Below are 18553 nucleotides of genomic sequence, written 5' to 3' on the forward strand. Positions count from 1 at the left end.
ATGATTTTTTTTTCCCACTGATGAGTGATGCAGTAAAATATATTGTATTTCAGTGACGCAAAATGATAAAAGAAAGTATTTTAGATGTGACATTCTCCTTATGTGTAGTACCTCTGGAATAATTGCAAATAGAGACTAAATAAATAATACATTGTACAATTCAGTGGTTATCTGCAGCAAATTTTGTGTTATTTAATCACTATATAATACAACCAAAGATGAAACCCTTCTAATATCAATAAAAAGATTACCTGAATATAAATTCCATTTGATGACAAAAATGATTTGAGTTCCATTGATGGGTTTGGAATAGCTGTAGTGAAGAAATTTACCAGAAATCTGAAATATAAATAAATAAAAATATAATAAAAAGTATTATTAGCTAGTACCCTAACAAATGTCTTGTTTATGTGTGACAAGCTTACACAATAAATGAATAAAACCATACAAAAATAGAAAGAAACAACACCTTGTGAAAATTGTGAATTTATTATAATAATATTTCAAAAAGGAGACTCAAGTAAACCTAATCATATACTCACTGTTTACACTACTGTGTGCCCGGTAACAGTATCAATGAAGCAGCCTTGGCCTGCAAGAGCACACATCTAAAGAGATGCTCGGGTGAGCAGTTACCTTTATGGTTGAAGCACTTCTTACTGTTAATTTTAATTTTTTTAAAATGCGGCATCCATTATAAAATGTAGAGCTAAATTGCATTATTTATACAGGTGAGTTCAATGTTGACCTTATTACTGCCTGAACATGCCACAACTGCTCATAGATGTATAGCAGTAACAGGAAGTACCTATCCAGTAACAGAAAGTACCTATCAACTAGTGACCATTAAACGGAAGTGCCCATGAGCATTAGTGGAAATTACACATCTCATGCAGCTGTATGGCTTTTAACGTGAATTGAAACACTTTTCACTTTACAACTCTTTCATGGAAAGAAAGAAAGAAAGAGAGAGAGAGAGAGAGAGAGAGAGAGAGAGAGAGAAAGAAAGAAAGAAAGAAAGAAAGAAAGAAAGAAAGAAAGAAAGAAAGAAAGAGAGAGAGAGAAAGAGGAGAAAGAGAGAGAAAGAGAGAGAGAAAGAAAGAAAGAAAGTGAACAAAAGAGTGAGAAAAGCAAAAGAAAATGAACAAAAGAGTGAGAAAGAGAAAGAAAGAAAGAAAGAAAAAGCAAAAGAAAATGAACAAAAGTGTGAGAAAGAAAGAAAGAAAGAATGAAAAAGAATGAATGAAAGAAAGAAAGAGAGAAAGAAAGCAAAAGAAAAAGAATGAATGAAAAAGAGAAGAAAGAAAGAAAGATAAACAGTTATTATAAAAGTACATAATCCAAGGGGCAATTTTTGCTAAATTATTATCAAGTACTGATATATAATTTTAATTAAAATGAATAAACACATACTGAATTCTAACAGTTCTGAAATTAAATAATAAAATATTAACAACTAATATCTCTAATAATAGCTATGCAAGAAGATTATATTGATTGTAACAAGTAAAACCAACTCAGTGGTTAAATCAACCCTGTAGTTTTATAATGCAAAATAATTAACCATATAAGAAAAGTGAGATTTCCCACTAAACATTGTTTTAAAGGGGCACAGAACCAATATAATTTGTTTCATAATTCAGACAGAGCATACTATTAAAATAAATTCTTCCAATTTACTTCTATCATCAAATTTGCTTAATTCTTGGGGTATTCTTTGTTGAAGAGATACCTAGGTAGGCAGCATGAACATGTCTGGAGGACAACAAAGCAGGAAAAAGTGCTGCCATTTAGTGCTCTTGCTAATATATAATAGTCTTGCAAAAACCAATACCATATAGAGTGCCTCAGACACATGCAGACTCCCAAGCTTTTTTTCCTGCTTTTCAACAAAGGATACAAAACAACAAGAATATATGATAATGGGGTATATGTGTCACTTTAATAATACATCAAACCAACATTTTGAAACCCCAGGGATTGAGTTTACAATCTAATTTTCTAAATGAAAATGATCAAGATATGAAAATACATTACATCAGATTATCATGAATAGACTGAAGCACTAAAATGATTAAAGGGAAATGGAAATCTAAATTAAAGTTCCAAATTTGGTTCTACTGTCAAATTAACTTCTTTGGTATCCTTTGAATCTTACCTAAATTCTATGCCAGAATACCTAGGGAGGCTTTGGAGCGTGCATGTGGATTGAGCATTATGTTGCAGTTGTCATACAGTGCTCAGGTCATGTACACGCTCATGAGTCTACTAGGTATTCTGTCATGAAAATAAGCTATGTTTCAACAAACATACCAAGAGATAGAATTAAATATTTGTTATTGTTTTTCTTTATATGAATTTAATCTTGATGTCTGTGTCCCATTTAGGCCAGATTAAAAGTGAAGTGCTATTAAACACTCAAGCTTGAGCGTTAATTGAGCTAGAAGTAACATTTATTGTGCTTTTCGGGTTGTGCTCATATTATTAGTTGAAAGTAAACTGTTTTCAATCGTTATGCTAACCCAATGAGTGCAAAAGCCGAACCTATGGATATGTGAGTAGTGTTCAAGTATTCCTTCTTAAAAGTCAATGGAGAAAAAAAGTGGTGAAAAAACCGAACACCCCCACTCTTGCGCAAACCTGATCGCATACTCTCAAGTGTGTTAACCCAACATCAAAATTTGAATATTTTACATTCCAATGTTCTTCACATAGATGAATATGTTCTATTTATTCATTAATACACACATATATATATATATATATACATATATATATATATATATACAGGGAGTGCAGAATTATTAGGCAAATGAGTATTTTGACCACATCATCCTCTTTATGCATGTTGTCTTACTCCAAGCTGTATAGGCTCGAAAGCCTACTACCAATTAAGGCATATTAGGTGATTTGCATCTCTGTAATGAGAAGGGGTGTGGTCTAATGACATCAACACCCTATATCAGGTGTGCATAATTATTAGGCAACTTCCTTTCCTTTGACAAAATGGGTCAAAAGAAGGACTTGACAGGCTCAGAAAAGTCAAAAATAGTGAGATATCTTGCAGAGGGATGCAGCACTCTTAAAATGGCAAAGCTTCTGAAGCGTGATCAGTCGAACAATCGAGCATTTCATTCAAAATAGTCAACAGGGTCGCAAGAAGCGTGTGGAAAAACCAAGGCGCAAAATAACTGCCCATGAACTGAGAAAAGTCAAGCGTGCAGCTGCCAAGATGCCACTTGCCACCAGTTGGCCATATTTCAGAGCTGCAACATCACTGGAGTGCCCAAAAGCACAAGGTGTGCAATACTCAGAGACATGGCCAAGGTAAGAAAGGCTGAAAGACGACCCACCACTGAACAAGACACACAAGCTGAAACGTCAAGACTGGGCCAAGAAATATCTCAAGACTGATTTTTCTAAGGTTTTATGGACTGATGAAATGAGAGTGAGTCTTGATGGGCCAGATGGATGGGCCCGTGGCTGGATTGGTAAAGGGCAGAGAGCTCCAGTCCGACTCAGACGCCAGCAAGGTGGAGGTGGAGTACTGGTTTGGGCTGGTATCATCAAAGATGAGCTTGTGGGGGCCTTTTCGGGTTGAGGATGGAGTCAAGCTCAACTCCCAGTCCTACTGCCAGTTTCTGGGAAGACACCTTCTTCAAGCAGTGGTACAGGAAGAAGTCTGCATCCTTCAAGAAAAACATGATTTTCATGCAGGACAATGCTCCATCACACGCGTCCAAGTACTCCACAGCGTGGCTGGCAAGAAAGGGTATAAAAGAAGAAAATCTAATGACATGGCCTCCTTGTTCACCTGATCTGAACCCCCATTGAGAACCTGTGGTCCATCATCAAATGTGAGATTTACAAGGAGGGAAAACAGTACACCTCTCTGAACAGTGTCTGGGAGGCTGTGTTGCTGCTGCACGCAATTTTGATGGTGAACAGATCAAAACACTGACATAATCCATGGATGGCAGGCTTTTGAGTGTCCTTGCAAAGAAAGGTGGCTATATTGGTCACTGATTTGTTTTTTGTTTTGTTTTTGAATGTCAGAAATGTATATTTGTGAATGTTGAGATGTTATATTGGTTTCACTGGTAAAAATAAATAATTGAAATGGGTATATATTTGTTTTTTGTTAAGTTGCCTAATAATTACGCACAGTAATAGTCACCTGCACACACAGATATCCCCCTAAAATAGCTATAACTAAAAACAAACTAAAAACTACTTCCAAAACTATTCAGATTTGATATTAATGAGTTTTTGGGTTCATTGAGAACATGGTTTGTTGTTCAATAATAAAATTAATCCTCAAAAATACAACTTGCCTAATAATTCTGCACTCCCTGTATATATATATATAATTATCTATTTAGAAATACTTAAAACTTATTCTGCTATGTGCAGAATATTGGAATGTGAAATATTTTCAGTAAATACACAGTATATAACACTTTACAAAATATGAATATTGCATAATATGTTTTTACATGTTTTCATCTACTTAACTGCAAAGGGCTCCAATTCACTGATATATATATGGTCTATATATGTATAACATATACAGTGGGGCAAAAAAGTATTTTAGTCAGCCACCAATTGTGCAAGTTCTCCAACTTAAGAAGATGAGAGAGGCCTGTAATTTTCATCATAGGTATACCTCCAACTATGAGAGACAAAATGTGGAAACAAATCCAGACAATCACATTGTCTGATTTGGAAAGAATTTATTTGCATTTATGGTGGAAAATTAGTATTTGGTCACCTACAAACAAGCAAGATTTCTGTCTCTCACAGACCTGGTATCTTCTTCTTTAAGAGGCTCCTCTGTCCTCCACTCATTACCTGTATTAATGGCAACTGTTTAAACTTGTTATCATGTTAAAGGACACCTGTCCACAACCTCAAACAGTCCACACTCCAACTCCACTATGGTGATGACCAAAGAGCTGTCGAAGGACACCAGAAAACAAAATTGTAGGACCTGCACCAGGCTGGAAAGACTGAATCTGCAATAGGCAAGCAGCTAGGTGTGAAGAAATCAACTGTGGGAGCAATAAATTAGAAAATGGAAGACATACCAGACCACTGATAATCTCCCTCGATCTGGGGCTCCATGCAAGATCTGACCCCGTGCGGTTTAAAATGATCAAAAGAACGGTGAGAAAACATCCCAGAACCACACGGGGGAACCTAGTGAATGACCTGCAGAGAGCTGGGACCAACTTAACAAAGGGCTACCATCAGTAACACACTACGCCACCAGGGACTCAGATCCTGCAGTGCCAGACGTGTCCCCCCTGCTTAAGCCAGTACATGTCCGGGGCCCATCTGAAGTATGCTAGAGAGCATTTGGATGATCCAGAAGCAGATTGGGAGAATACCATATGGTCAGATGAAACCAAAGTAGAACTGTTTGGTAGAAACACAACTTGTTGTGTTTGGACGAGAGAGAATGCTGAGTGCAACCAAAGAACACCATACGTACTGTGAAGCATGGGGGTTGCAACATCATGCTTTGGGGCTGTTTCTCTGCAAAGGGAACAGGACGACTGATCCATGTACATGAAAGAATGAATGGGGCCATGTATTGTGAGATTTTGAGTGCAAACCTCCTTCCATCAGCAAGGGCATTGAGATGAAACGTGGCTGGGTCTTCCAACATGACAATGACCCGAAGCACACAGCCAGGATAACCAAGGAGTGGCTCTGTAAGAAGCATATCAAGGTTCTGGCGTGGCCTAGCCAGTCTCCATATCTCAACCCCATAGAAAACCTTTGGAGGGAGTTGAAAGTCCATGTTTGCCCAGCGACAGCCCCAAAACATCACTGCTCTAGAGGAGATCTGCATGCAGGAATGGGCCAACATACCAGCAACAGTGGTGTGACAACCTTGTGAAGACTTACAGAAAATGTTTGACCTCTGTCATTGCCAACAAAGGATATATAACAAAGTATTGAGATGAACTTTTGATATTGACCAAATACTTATTTTCCACCATATTATGCAAATAAATTATATCGAAATCAGACAATGTGATTGTCTGGATTTGTTTCCACATTTTGTCTCTCATAGTTGAGGTATACCTATGATGAAAATTACAGGCCTCTCTCATCTTCTTAAGTGGGAGAACTGCACAATTGTTGGCTAACTAAATACTTTTTTGCCCCACCGGACAGTATATTTATGTGTTTATATGTGTATATGTGTCTGTAAATACATATATACACATATAAATACATATGTATACATATAGAAGCATATATAGCCTTTTTTCCCTAACACCTGAGATCTTATATCTTTGAGCGCTTATAACTTTTGTGTGAAATATATTTTGTGAATAATTTTTATTAGATAGTGTTATTATGAATGTAATTATACTTTGTATTTTAATTTTTATGTGTTTTGTGCTACTTTTTTAGTTTTTGCAAAAGTTTAACCAGAGCTCTGATATTGCGGTATCATTCTATCGTGCTTCAAAATTGTACTCAAGCAATCAAGTTTACCTTAAACTCATAATACCAGCGGGATTGGAATAGAGCCCTGCATTAAACCCCTTATTGCTTGCACGCAAACATTTGCCGCTCCACTCGTAATCTGGCACTAAAAGTTTAAAAAGATAATTACTATACAGTATGTTCTTCACATTGTGCTACTTATAATTCTCATGAACATATATAGTTAAATATGTTATCTTAATGGTGTCAAACATCATTTTTGGTAAATCAATAATACATGATTAGGCATGGGTCAGACTGCTTACCGTTTAAATAAGTATAGTAAAAATACTCCAGTGATAGTTGTGCAATGATGATGATAAGTAGTAGCAACCATTTTGGAAAACTTTCATTTTCTGTGGAGAAAATAAAGTATTTTTTATGGATTAGTATTAATCATGGAAGTGAAGTTAATGTGATTACATTTTAAACATAGCTTTGGACTGTTAAAAGAGAGAAATGGTCTTGCTGCTGCAAGAGTTTTTTTGTTTTTTTGGTGCTAATTTCAAACTGTAAAATTTGAATAACTTTATCAATTTGTTACATACATTTTCAGGCATATGATTTCCCTTAACATTTTCTCTTAACTATTTTTTCTTAATTTCATTTGATGACATAGTACCTTTAAGATTTTTTTATTATTATTCATTCAAAAGATAACTGTCTTGTAATTGTTTTATTTTTTTAATAAGAGAAATTAAACAAAATAAATGTCTATAATGCATAGAAAAGAAAGAAAAAGCAAGCTGTTAGGAAGTGAACAACTGGTCAGTGGAATAGGAACTCAGTGAGTAATAAAAAAAACCTTATGTGTGGCCCTTTTATATATATCGCCACACTTAAAGGGACACTGAACCCAAATTTTTTCTTTTGTAATTCAGAAAGAGCATGCAATTTTAAGCAACTTTCTAATTTACTCCTATTATTAATTTTTCTTCGTTCTCTCTTGCTATCATTATTTGAAAAAGAAGGCATCTAAGATTTTTTTTGGTTTCAGTATTCTGGACAGCACTTTTTTATTGGTGGATGAATTTATCCACCAATCAGCAAGGACAACCCAGGTTGTTCACCAAAAAATGGGTCGGCATCTAAACTTACATTCTTGCATTTCAACTAAGAATACCAAGAGAATGAAGAAAATTTGATAATAGGAGTAAATTAGAAAGTTGCTTAAAATTTCATGCTCAATCAGAATCACGAAAGAATTTTTTTGGGTACAGTGTCCCTTTAAACAAACAAGGAACAAAGAAGAGGCAGCACTCACTGGACTTTTATTAGTAATATATGTAATGTTAATTTTATTAGCAATGTTGAATATAGGTGATAGATATGATAGATAGATAGATATTAGATAGATAGATAGATAGATAGATAGATAGATAGATAGATAGATAGATAGATAGATAGATAGATAGAGATAGATAGATAGATATAGACAGATAGATAGACAGACAGACAGACAGACAGATAGATAGATAGATAGATAGATAGATAGATCAATTCTGATTGAGTAATTGATTTAATGTGCCATTAGACTATTAAAGAGTCCTTGAACGTTTATTAGATAATAAAATTGGACTTCTCCATATAAATAGTGCTGTTTTTTTTTACTAACCCTTCTAATGAATGTAGTATTTATAGGTGTTAATTTGCTAAAATTGAACCAGGGTGCCCCCTCTGGGTACTACTTTGGTAGAGCATCAGCATATAAAGGACATAACATATTTCACAATTTAAAATCTGTGTTTTCTTTTTGTCTTTTTTTAAGCTATCAGGAAGAGAAAGTGCCTTTGGGTCTGATTTCTCACTGGCTGATAAGTAGATATCTGCTTTATTGATGAACCTCAGAAGCGTAAAAACAAACATGACTTAATACAGGAGCATCAGTTTAATGTGCTAATAAAAAACTGTAATACATTTGGAAATTATTTCTTTTATATGTAACAAAGAAAAAAAAAACGTACTTAGCACCTTTAACCTATTAATGTCTGACAGTATATCAGTGCTTCTACTGCAGACTCCATTGTAGAGTGATGGAGTTGTTTTACTGTTGTGCAAGCTTTGCGGACAGAATTATATTTATTTATTCATCCAAACAGTTAAACCTAAACCGAACATTAACTTATGCCTAGTATTAGCCCTATCACTGGCACTAACCCCAGCAAAAAGGGACAAGGTTCCCAGCTAAGGAACCTGTACATCTGTTTAGGTTTAGGGTGACAAGCAGCATCTGCTGCATGTATTTTTTATGATTACAGGAGGAAATGCTTGTTATGCGCACCCACCATGCTTTCATTCAACCACAATTACAGGTGATAGTAAACTCTCCTATTTTTAAAATCAGATCAGGAATGTTAGTAATATACTAGATGCAGAATAATTCATCAATTGTAATAAGTTTACGCTCTAACTTGCTTTTTATATAGATATAAAATTCAAATACCCTGCACTCCACCATTGACTTCAAAAGTCGGTGCGCTATCGGTTTGTATTATTTTCCAGCACTATCCCATATGGCACTTTTGTTGTAGCTAGAGTGCTGATTGGACAATTGGACTTATGTAGTGAGAGGTGGATCATAGGGAATTTTAATTTCATATCTATTTTAAAAAGTAAGTTATGCACAACTTCATTACAAACTGATGAATGAAACTCCATCTAAAATATCACTAGCATTCCAGATCTGATTTTAAAAGGGGGAGAATTAGCCACCACTTTAAGTCAGGCTCTGAGGTGGTAGAGATGTAAAGAAGCAGAAGTTTTATGAACACAGCTTCATAAATAGTTGATTGTAGACTTGCATGGGAAAGCATGCACCGCAAGGACTCCCACTTGCATCTACAGCTTGATAAATGGAGCCAATAGCCTTTACACTAGCCCTATCTTTAGAACTAGTCATATCCAGTTCCAAACCTAGACCTTGCTGTAAACCCAATCTAGCTCTTACTTTAATCATCCTAAACCTAAATTAAGGCCCGCCCTAACATTAGCAGTATCACTAACCCTAAACCTAGCCTTTAGTATACTCAAGATCTTTTCACAAGTTGCAGCAAGATTGTGAAGAGCTAAATCATACTAGAATGCCGCTTCCTTTACAAATAATGACACATTGGGCTCCATTTATCTAGCTGTCATATGTACATGAGCAAGCCTGCAGCCTATAGTTGAGAAGCAGTGGTTATCAGACCGCTGCTTCTAGACCTGTACGCCAGATCATAGCTGTCAAATTGTAATCACCCCTGACTCGTTCGCCTAGGGTTATTGACAGCCCCTACTCATACACCATGTAAGGATTAATTCTTCCCCTAAATTTGAGAAAAATAGAGGTAGATAAGGGACCTCTGCTGCAGGTTAATTTTTATGTGTTGGATTGGTGATGGAGAGCACTTCCCACATAGGTGAATAGGAATTGTGGGTAATTGTGGTGTCTCTACAATCCCCTTCAGATAATATACGGTAATGCTGCTTTCACTTCTGAGATGGGAGAATATTTACTTCTTTGCACAGGGTAAAAACAGCTTAACCAGTAATTGAGTAAGTGCTGATGATAACATAGAATAAAGCATGGAAGCCCTAAGTTCTTGCAAGATAAATAATTAATATGCCAGCATTGTAGAATTTCCTTACTAACCTAGGAGAGATCTCTTTGTCAATATCTGTTTAAACTAATATATTACAACAGTTGTATTTAGTCACATCTAGTATCCAGAAACAACAGTTTGGAAGCATATGTAGAATGATTCCCAAAGTAACATTTATTTATTTCAGCTGAGCTCCGGTATGACTTCTAAATATAACTCTGTTTGGTCGCTTACCGGTAAGGATGAAGGTAGCAAGTGGGAACAAAGTCCAGTTGTATTTAGCAAAGTTGTCTGGAGCGTAGATGCGGCTAACAGTTAAGCTGAGAGACGAAGGTCGAGTGCACTTCCGGTTGGCGTGTGACTTCACACGATAGATGCTGGGAGCAGTAGTTCAGAGAGATTCCGAATCAAAGAATGGCTTGAAGCTTGAGTGCAGTTGCTCAGAGTAGGCGGCACAAATACCAAGCAATTAGATAAGGGTGAGTTCATCCTTTATAGGAAGTTAGGAAATAGGTGTGTCGATATAGGTGCAAGAGCAAAGGGAACAAACGATACTCCAAGAACAAGGCCAATCACAAAAAAAATGACAGGATCCCCCCCCAAATGATCAACTCCGGGGATCAGGAGCAGGAACGGTCAGGATGGCGGCTATGAAACTGGGCAAGGAGTCGGGAGCCGAGAGGTTAGCAGCTGGTTCCCAAGAATCCTCCGAGTCGGTAACCCTTCAATGTATCAAATACTGTAGAGAGCCTCTTGAGGAGACGAGAGTCAAGGGATACTGTGGACCTCATATTCGTACCGGAGGCAGAGGCAACGAATGTAGATGAAGATCCTGAATAAATGTTGACGGAGAGTGCGATAGGGGTTTGAGGAGGGAAACATGGAAGGTAGGATGAGTATCCTCATATGGGCTGGTAAGGTCAAAGTCAAACCGGGATTGCATTCACTATTCTAGCAATGGGGAAATGGTCCTATATAAGTAGAGGAAAGCTTCTTGGAGGGGAAAGGCAGACGAAGGTTACGAGTAGAAAGCCAAACGTAATCACCCAGTCGATATTCTGGGGATGGTGAATGTCTTTTATCCAAGTGGCGTTTGTAACTTTCTTTGGCAAGCTTTATATTTTCAGTTGTTAATGAAAAAGCATCCGAAATCTGTGTTTACCAGTTCATTCACCACTGGACAGGTGTTTTGGTTAGAGTTCTGCCAATGAAAAGTGGATGGAATCCATAGTTGATAAAAAATGGTGAAGGTTTGGTGGAACTGTGGTAGTGGTTGTTGAAAGCGAACTCAGCAGGAGGTAGGAGTCTACCCAATTATCCTGTCGAGCTGAAATGAAACAGCGGAGGATATTGTCTCAATCCATTGATTAGCCCTTTCTGTTTGACCATTAGTCTGTGGGTGAAATGAAGTACTGAGGCGGCTGGTGATACGGAGAGTGCGGGCATAATTCCTTCCACAGTCTGCTGGTGAATTGAGTCCCCTCTATCAGAGGTAATGGTAGTTGGAAGTCCATGTAACTTGAAGACATGAGAGAGGAGTAAAGTGACCGTCTCAAGTGTAGTAGGTAGTTTATGTAGGGATAAAATGAGCCATCTTACTAAATAGATCTACAACTACTAAGGATAGTGTTCTGTCCTGCTAGAAATTGGTAGATCGACAATGAAATCAATGGCAATATCTGACCAAGGACGTTCTGGAGTGGGGTAGAGAGTATCCAATTACCCGTAGCTGAGGTCCTAGAGGATTTTGAGAACAGCACAAACCTTACAAGTCTTTACATAATTGGCTGTATCAGATAAAAGATTAGGCCACCAGAAAAAACGAGAGAGGAGTTCTTGAAGTCTTGTTGATGCCTGGATGTCCAACCAGTAGTGACTCATGAAGTGTGCTTAATACTTGTTCCCTAAGGACAGGGGGTACGTAAACTTGTCATGATGATGGTATAATCCATCGGAATATTGGTTCAGGGCAGATTTAGGTAGGGTGGCATCTTTCATTTGTTATCATCTCTGAAAAGCTTAGTATGGGTTACAGAGAGTCCTATAAAACGTTCTAGAGGGATTAGAGAAAGATTCTTCAGGATGGATAAGGGTTGAGGAAATTGGCGAGAAAGAGTCATCAGCCTTTTTATTCTAGAAGCAGGTCTATAGGTTGATGAGAAAGTTAAAACGGGCAAGGAATAAATTCCCAACGTACCTGTCGTGCAGAGAGAGTCCCGATAGCTTTTGAGGTACTCCAAATTTTTGTGATCAGTATATATCAAGATTGGTTATTCAGTACCTTCGAGTAATTGTCTCCATGTTCCAATGATGCCTTAATTGCCAATAGTTCCTTATCCCCTATCGGGTAGTTCAATTCAGGAGGAGGTCATAACCCTGGAATAGAAGGCAACTGGTGGATGTAGGGGTTCGGTGCTAGTTTGTCTTTGGACAATATAAGCTCCAAGTGCATAATTAGCAGGCGTCTACCTCAAGGATAAACTGGAGTATTAGGATTGGGAAATCGTAGAATTGGAGCTGATGTAAATGCAGAATTTTAAGAAGTCAAAGATTTGTTGTAATTGTTCATCTCCATATGAACCTTCCCTCCTTTTTTGTGAGGTGGGTTAGTGGTTCTGGTTAGGGCAGCAAAATCTTTACAAATTTGCGATAGAAATTAGCAAAGCCATAAACCTCTGGACATCCCTCTTAGTTGTCGAGCTGGCCATTTGAGAATAGCGTTACCTTATTACCTTCCATTTGTATACCAACTGGGGTGATTTCATAACCCAGGAAATTGATCCTTCTTGAGTGGAAAATACACTTTTCTAATTTCACATAGAGGGAATTTTCCTCTAAGACAATTTTGACGTTGCTTTATATGCTCCTCGAGAGTGGGAGAATATATCAAAATGTCATCGAGGTAAATACTACGAAGAGATCTAGTAAGTCTCTGAATATATCATTGATAAAATATTGAAATGTGGCAGGGGCATTACACAGACCAAAAGGCATTACTGTGTATTCATATAAACCGTAGCGAGTACGGAAAGCTGTCAACCATTCATGTCCTGATTTGATTCTAACTAAATTATAGGCACCTCTGAGGTCAAATTTAGTGTAGAAAGAAGGCATCTTTCAATCTGTCTATTAGTTGAGGGATTAAGGGTAGAGGTGTATCTGTTTTTTATGGTACGTTTGTTTAATTCTCTGAAGTCAATGAATTGTCTGAGAGATTGGTCTTTGTTTCTAACAAAGAATAACCCTTGCACCTGCAGGAGAGGTTAGAGGACGTAAGAATCCCTTTTCTAAGTTTTCTTTTAGGTAAGTCTTGAGAGTTGTAGTTCAGAATCAGACAGAGGAAATATATGGCCATATGGTATATCTACCACCTGGTAGTAGGTCTATAGGACAGTCATATGTCCTATGGGGGTGGTAGAACCTCTGAGTCCCTTTTTGCTAAAAACGTCAGTGAATTGGATATATTCTTGAGGTACAGTGACAGGTTCTGTGAGAAGCAGCTGTTCATGGAAAAGGCAATTGTCTTTACAATAGGAGGAATTAAATGAGACGGTAGAGTTAGACCAAATAATAGTGGGATCATGTTTTTATGAACCATTGAATCCTAAAATTACAGGGGAAAATGGGGTGAAGGTATTACATCAAAAGAGGCAAATTCGGTATGATGTGTATCAGTGGTTATGCGTAGTGGAATAGTATGATGTGTTATTGGACCAGTGGAAATTTCTTTACCATCTACAAAACGAAGGAGACTTGGGTTTAACTTTTTAAGTAACGGTATTTTATTTAAGTGTACATAGTCAAAGTCAATGTAGTTGTGCTGGCACCAGAATCAAGTATTGCTTGGGTCTGCAGTCGCTGATGTTCCCACTGCAACAGAATAGGTAGAGAGCAATGGTTAGTTTGAGAATGTTTTAGGGAAAAACATATTTGTACCTTCCTATGCTTACCATTCTTACGTTGCAATTGGGTACATTCTCTGATGGTATGGTCTAATCCCCCACAGTACATGCATAAGTCGTTAGCCTTACGCCTGAGTTTTTCCTGTGGGTTAAAGGTCCTCTTATAAAGCCAAGTTCCATTGGAATGATGATGACTTGGTGGTAGATTTGGATGGTAGTGTGGGAGTGTGTAGATTGTGTGGGTGTTTTTGTACTGTGTCTGGGTAACGTCTTTCAGAACGTCGTTCTCTAATACGTCTATCTAAGGTTATGGATAGATCTATAAGTTGGTCAAGGGTGTCAGGTAATGGTTGTCTGGCAAGTTCGTCTTTAAGGGCGTCAGACAAGCCCAAGCGAAATTGATTTCTCAAGGACAAGTCATTCCAGAGGGTATCAGCGGAGTATTTTTAAAGTCTGTTATATATTCCTCAACTTGTCTCTTGTTTTGGCGTAGGGAGCGCATAGCTGTTTCAGCTGAGAGCTGCTTAAAAGGGTCGTCATAGAGTTGTGCCATAGCTTTAAAGAATTGTTCGAGTGAAAAAAGAATTGGGTCATCAGTCTCAAAGAAAAAATTAGCCCATATGCGTGGTTCTCCCCGTAAATAAGAAATAGTGGTCAAAACCTTTAAGTGGTCATTGGGATAGGTTTTTGGTTTTAACTGAAAGTATAGGTAACAAGAATTTTTAAATTCTCTAAATTCATTGCGGTTACCTGAGAAAGGTTGAGGGGGTTAGGCTGTGGCTCGTGGGTACTTAAAGTAACCTTAAGTGTGTCAATTTTGTTGTTAATGTACTTTTTAAGAGAGGTGTTCTCTGTTTGTAAGGCAGTCATTCCCTTAGTTAAATTTTCTACAGTCAGTGTGAGTGCCTCCACATGGCTGATTAATCCTGCTGGGTCCATGTTCTGGGCTTGGTATTAGTGAAGGATTAATTCTTCCCTAAATTTGAGAAAAATAGAGGTAGATAAGGACCTCAGCTGCAGGTTAATTTTTATGTGTTGGATGGGTGATGGAGAGCACTTCCCACATAGGTGAATAGGAATGTGGTAATTGTGGTGTCTCTACAATCCCCTTTCAGATAATATACGGTAATGCTGCTTTCACTTCTGAGATGGGAGAATATTACTTCTTTGCACAGGGTAAAAACAGCTTAACCAGTAATTGAGTAAGTGCTGATGATAACATAGAATAAAGCATGGAAGCCCTAAGTTCTTGCAAGATAAATAATTAATATGCCAGCATTGTAGAATTTCCTTACTAACCTAGGAGAGATCTCTTTGTCAATATCTGTTTAACTAATATATTACAACAGTTGGTATTTAGTCACATCTAGTATCCAGTAACAACAGTTTGGAAGCATATGTAGAATGATTCCCAAAGTAACATTTATTATTTCAGCTGAGCTCCGGTATGACTTCTAAATATAACTCTGTTTGGTCGCTTACCGGTAAGGATGAAGGTAGCAAGTGGGACAAAGTCCAGTTGTATTTAGCAAAGTTGTCTGGAGCGAGATGCGGCTAACAGTTAAGCTGAGAGACGAAGTCGAGTGCACTTCCGGTGGCGTGTGACGTCACACGATAGATGCTGGGAGCAGTAGTTCAGGAGATTCCGAATCAAAGAATGGCTTGAAGCTTGAGTGCAGTTGCTCAGAGTAGGCGCACAAATACCAAGCAATTAGATAAGGGTGAGTTCATCCTTTATAGGAAGTTAGGAAATAGGTGTGTCGATATAGGTGCAAGAGCAAAGGGAACAAACGATACTCAAAGAACAAGGCCATTCACAAAAAATATGACACACCATTGGAAAAGCCTGGACATGGGGTGGCATTGCACAACCAGGCACTTATGCAATGTTAAATGCGGGCAACTTATTGCTGCCTGCTTTTTGCGATCCCGTGCGGACAGGTTCGCTGAAGCGAACCTTGTCCGTCCAGGCATTGATAAACGGGAACCCATTGTATACTCATTTAACGGCTAGATTTAGAGTTCTGCAGCCAAAGGGTGTGCGTTAGCTACGCGTGCTTTTTTTCCCCCGCACCTTTTAAATACCGCTGGTATTTACAGTTCACAGAAGGGCTGCGTTTTCAGTGCGTTAGGCTCCAAAAAGGGAGCGTAGAGCATAATTTAACGCCACTGCAACTCTCGATACCAGCTGCGCTTACGGACGCGGCCAGCTTCAAAAACGTGCTCGTGCACGATTCCCCCATAGAAACAATGGGACATTTTGAGCTGAAAAAAAACCTAACACCTGCAAAAAAGCAGCGTTCAGCTCCTAACGCAGCCCCATTGTTTTCTATGGGGAAACACTTCCTACGTCTGCACCTAACACTCTAACATGAACCCCGAGTCTAAACACCCCTAACCTTACACTTATTAACCCCTAATCTGCCGCCCCCGCTATCGCTGACACCTGCGTATTATTATTAACCCCTAATCTGCCGCTCCGTATACCGCCGCAACATACATTATAGTTATGTACTCCTAATCTGCTGCCCCTAACACCGCCAACCCCTATATTATATTTATTAACCCCTAATCTGCCCCCCACAACGTCACCGCCAGCTACCTACAATAAATAACCCCTAATCTGCCGATCGGAGCTCACCGCTACTATAATAAATGTATTAACCCCTAAGGCTAAATCTAACCCTAACACTAACACCCCCCTAAGTTAAATATAATTTTTATCTAACTAAATAAATTAACTCTTATTAAATAAATTATTCCTATTTAAAGCTAAATACTTACCTGTAAAATAAACCCTAATATAGCTACAATATAAATTATAATTATATTGTAGCTATTTTAGGATTAATATTTATTTTACAGGCAACTTTGTATTTATTTTAACCAGGTACAATAGCTATTAAATAGTTAATAACTATTTAATAGCTACCTAGTTAAAATAATTACAAAATTACCTGAAAAATAAATCCTAACCTAAGTTACAATTAAACCTAACACTACACTATCAATAAATAAATTAAATAAAATACCTACAAATAACTACAATTAAATAAACTAACTAAAGTACAAAAAATAAAAAAAGCTAAGTTACAAAAAATAAAAAAATATTTACAAACATTAGAAAAATATTACAACAATTTTAAACTAATTACACCTACTCTAAGCCCCCTAATAAAATAACAAAGACCCCTGAAATAAAAAAATGCCCTACCCTATTCTAAATTAAAAAAGTTCAATCGGCGATGTTAGGGAGGACAGATTAGGGGTTAATACTATTTATTATAGGGTTATTGAGGCGGGAGTGAGGCGGATTAGGGGTTAATAACTTTATTATAGTAGCGGTGCGGTCCGCTCGGCAGATTAGGGGTTAATAAGTGTAGGTAGGTGGCGGCGACGTTGGGGGGGGCTAATAAATTTAGAACAGTAGTGTGGGTGAAGCGCTGAATCTAATCTCCAAAGCCTCACTGTGAAACTATCCCCTTCCTGGATAGTAACAATTTAAATAACAAATTTATTATAAAACAGTGGGCGCTTAAAGCAGGAGATTCAGTAGATATGCAAAACAAATATAATTACCTCTGTAGGGAATAGATCAAACGTTAGGGAATAAATTCAAACCTACTATGGTCTTAAATATATTAAAATATTCAAAATATTTAATTAATAAGCAGATCTAGTATATAAAAAAGGTTTATTTGATGAACAGTTCCAAAATCACAATTAATAATCAAAATCTAAAACAATATACATTCATTCCCAACTATAGTTGCTCTTTCAACCATTCACACACTCCCTAAAACAATAACAATCTAAATGTTGATATAGAAACCAATGAATAAATGCAAATTGGATTTGTATCGAAACCAGAAGGTGCAATGTATTTCTAGAAAGAACTTAAAAATAATAATGTCTCTTCCTGATAAAAAGTTTATGATAAGAATTTATGCACAGTACAATTTATGACAAGTCCGCTACAGCAGGGTAAAGTGCCAGGTTTTAGTCTCTTTTAAAATTGATTTTCCCAAATGACAACAGCCGTCGGTCTTTTTTCACCGGCGCTGTATATAATTTGCAAGTGAGTTAGACTTCAATGTTTTACGGAAATCTCCGTTGTTATCCTGTGTATTTTGAGGCTATCCGCCTTCTTACCGTGACTCCACTTGTATCTCAGCCGCTCTGCTACAGACAATCAACCACACACCGACGGCTTCCAAGACTCCTACGTCACCTGGTTTCCGGAACCTCCAGGTGGTTCAGACTTGCGCAAGTCTATTACGAGGTGTAGGGAGACCTCTAATCCTGGTTCTATTACCGCTCTTCAGTACTTCCAAGTACGCGGTGAAAGATTCTCCTCCAGTCTTCGTCTATCGACCCAAAGACCCACACGGGTTGAAACGCGTAGAGGATTCACCCTGCTATTACATAAAGTTGCCTTTTCTGCTATTAGTCTATTCGATAGACGAAGACTGGAGGAGAATCTTTCACCGCGTACTTGGAAGTACTGAAGAGCGGTAATAGAACCAGGATTAGAGGTCTCCCTACACCTCGTAATAGACTTGCGCA

The 18553-nt window shown here is 37.7% G+C and overlaps 1 protein-coding gene across 4 annotated transcripts in view; it reads right to left on the reverse strand.

Annotated features, from left to right (window-relative positions):
* Window positions 1–245: 245 nt before the first annotated feature.
* Window positions 246–18553, reverse strand: part of LOC128653239 (interleukin-5 receptor subunit alpha) — a 125262-nt gene continuing 106954 nt past the window's right edge. For all 4 annotated transcript variants that reach the window (XM_053706425.1, XM_053706423.1, XM_053706424.1 and 1 more), the window contains 2 exons: window positions 6771–6860; window positions 246–339 (listed from right to left, as the gene is read on the reverse strand). In XM_053706425.1, the coding sequence (XP_053562400.1) occupies window positions 329–339; window positions 6771–6860 (101 nt within the window). In that variant the 3' untranslated portion in view covers window positions 246–328. The remainder of the gene's footprint in view (window positions 340–6770; window positions 6861–18553) is intronic.

The sequence above is a fragment of the Bombina bombina genome, chromosome 3 (assembly GCF_027579735.1).
Source record: "Bombina bombina isolate aBomBom1 chromosome 3, aBomBom1.pri, whole genome shotgun sequence".
NCBI classification, from domain to species: Eukaryota; Metazoa; Chordata; class Amphibia; order Anura; family Bombinatoridae; genus Bombina; species Bombina bombina.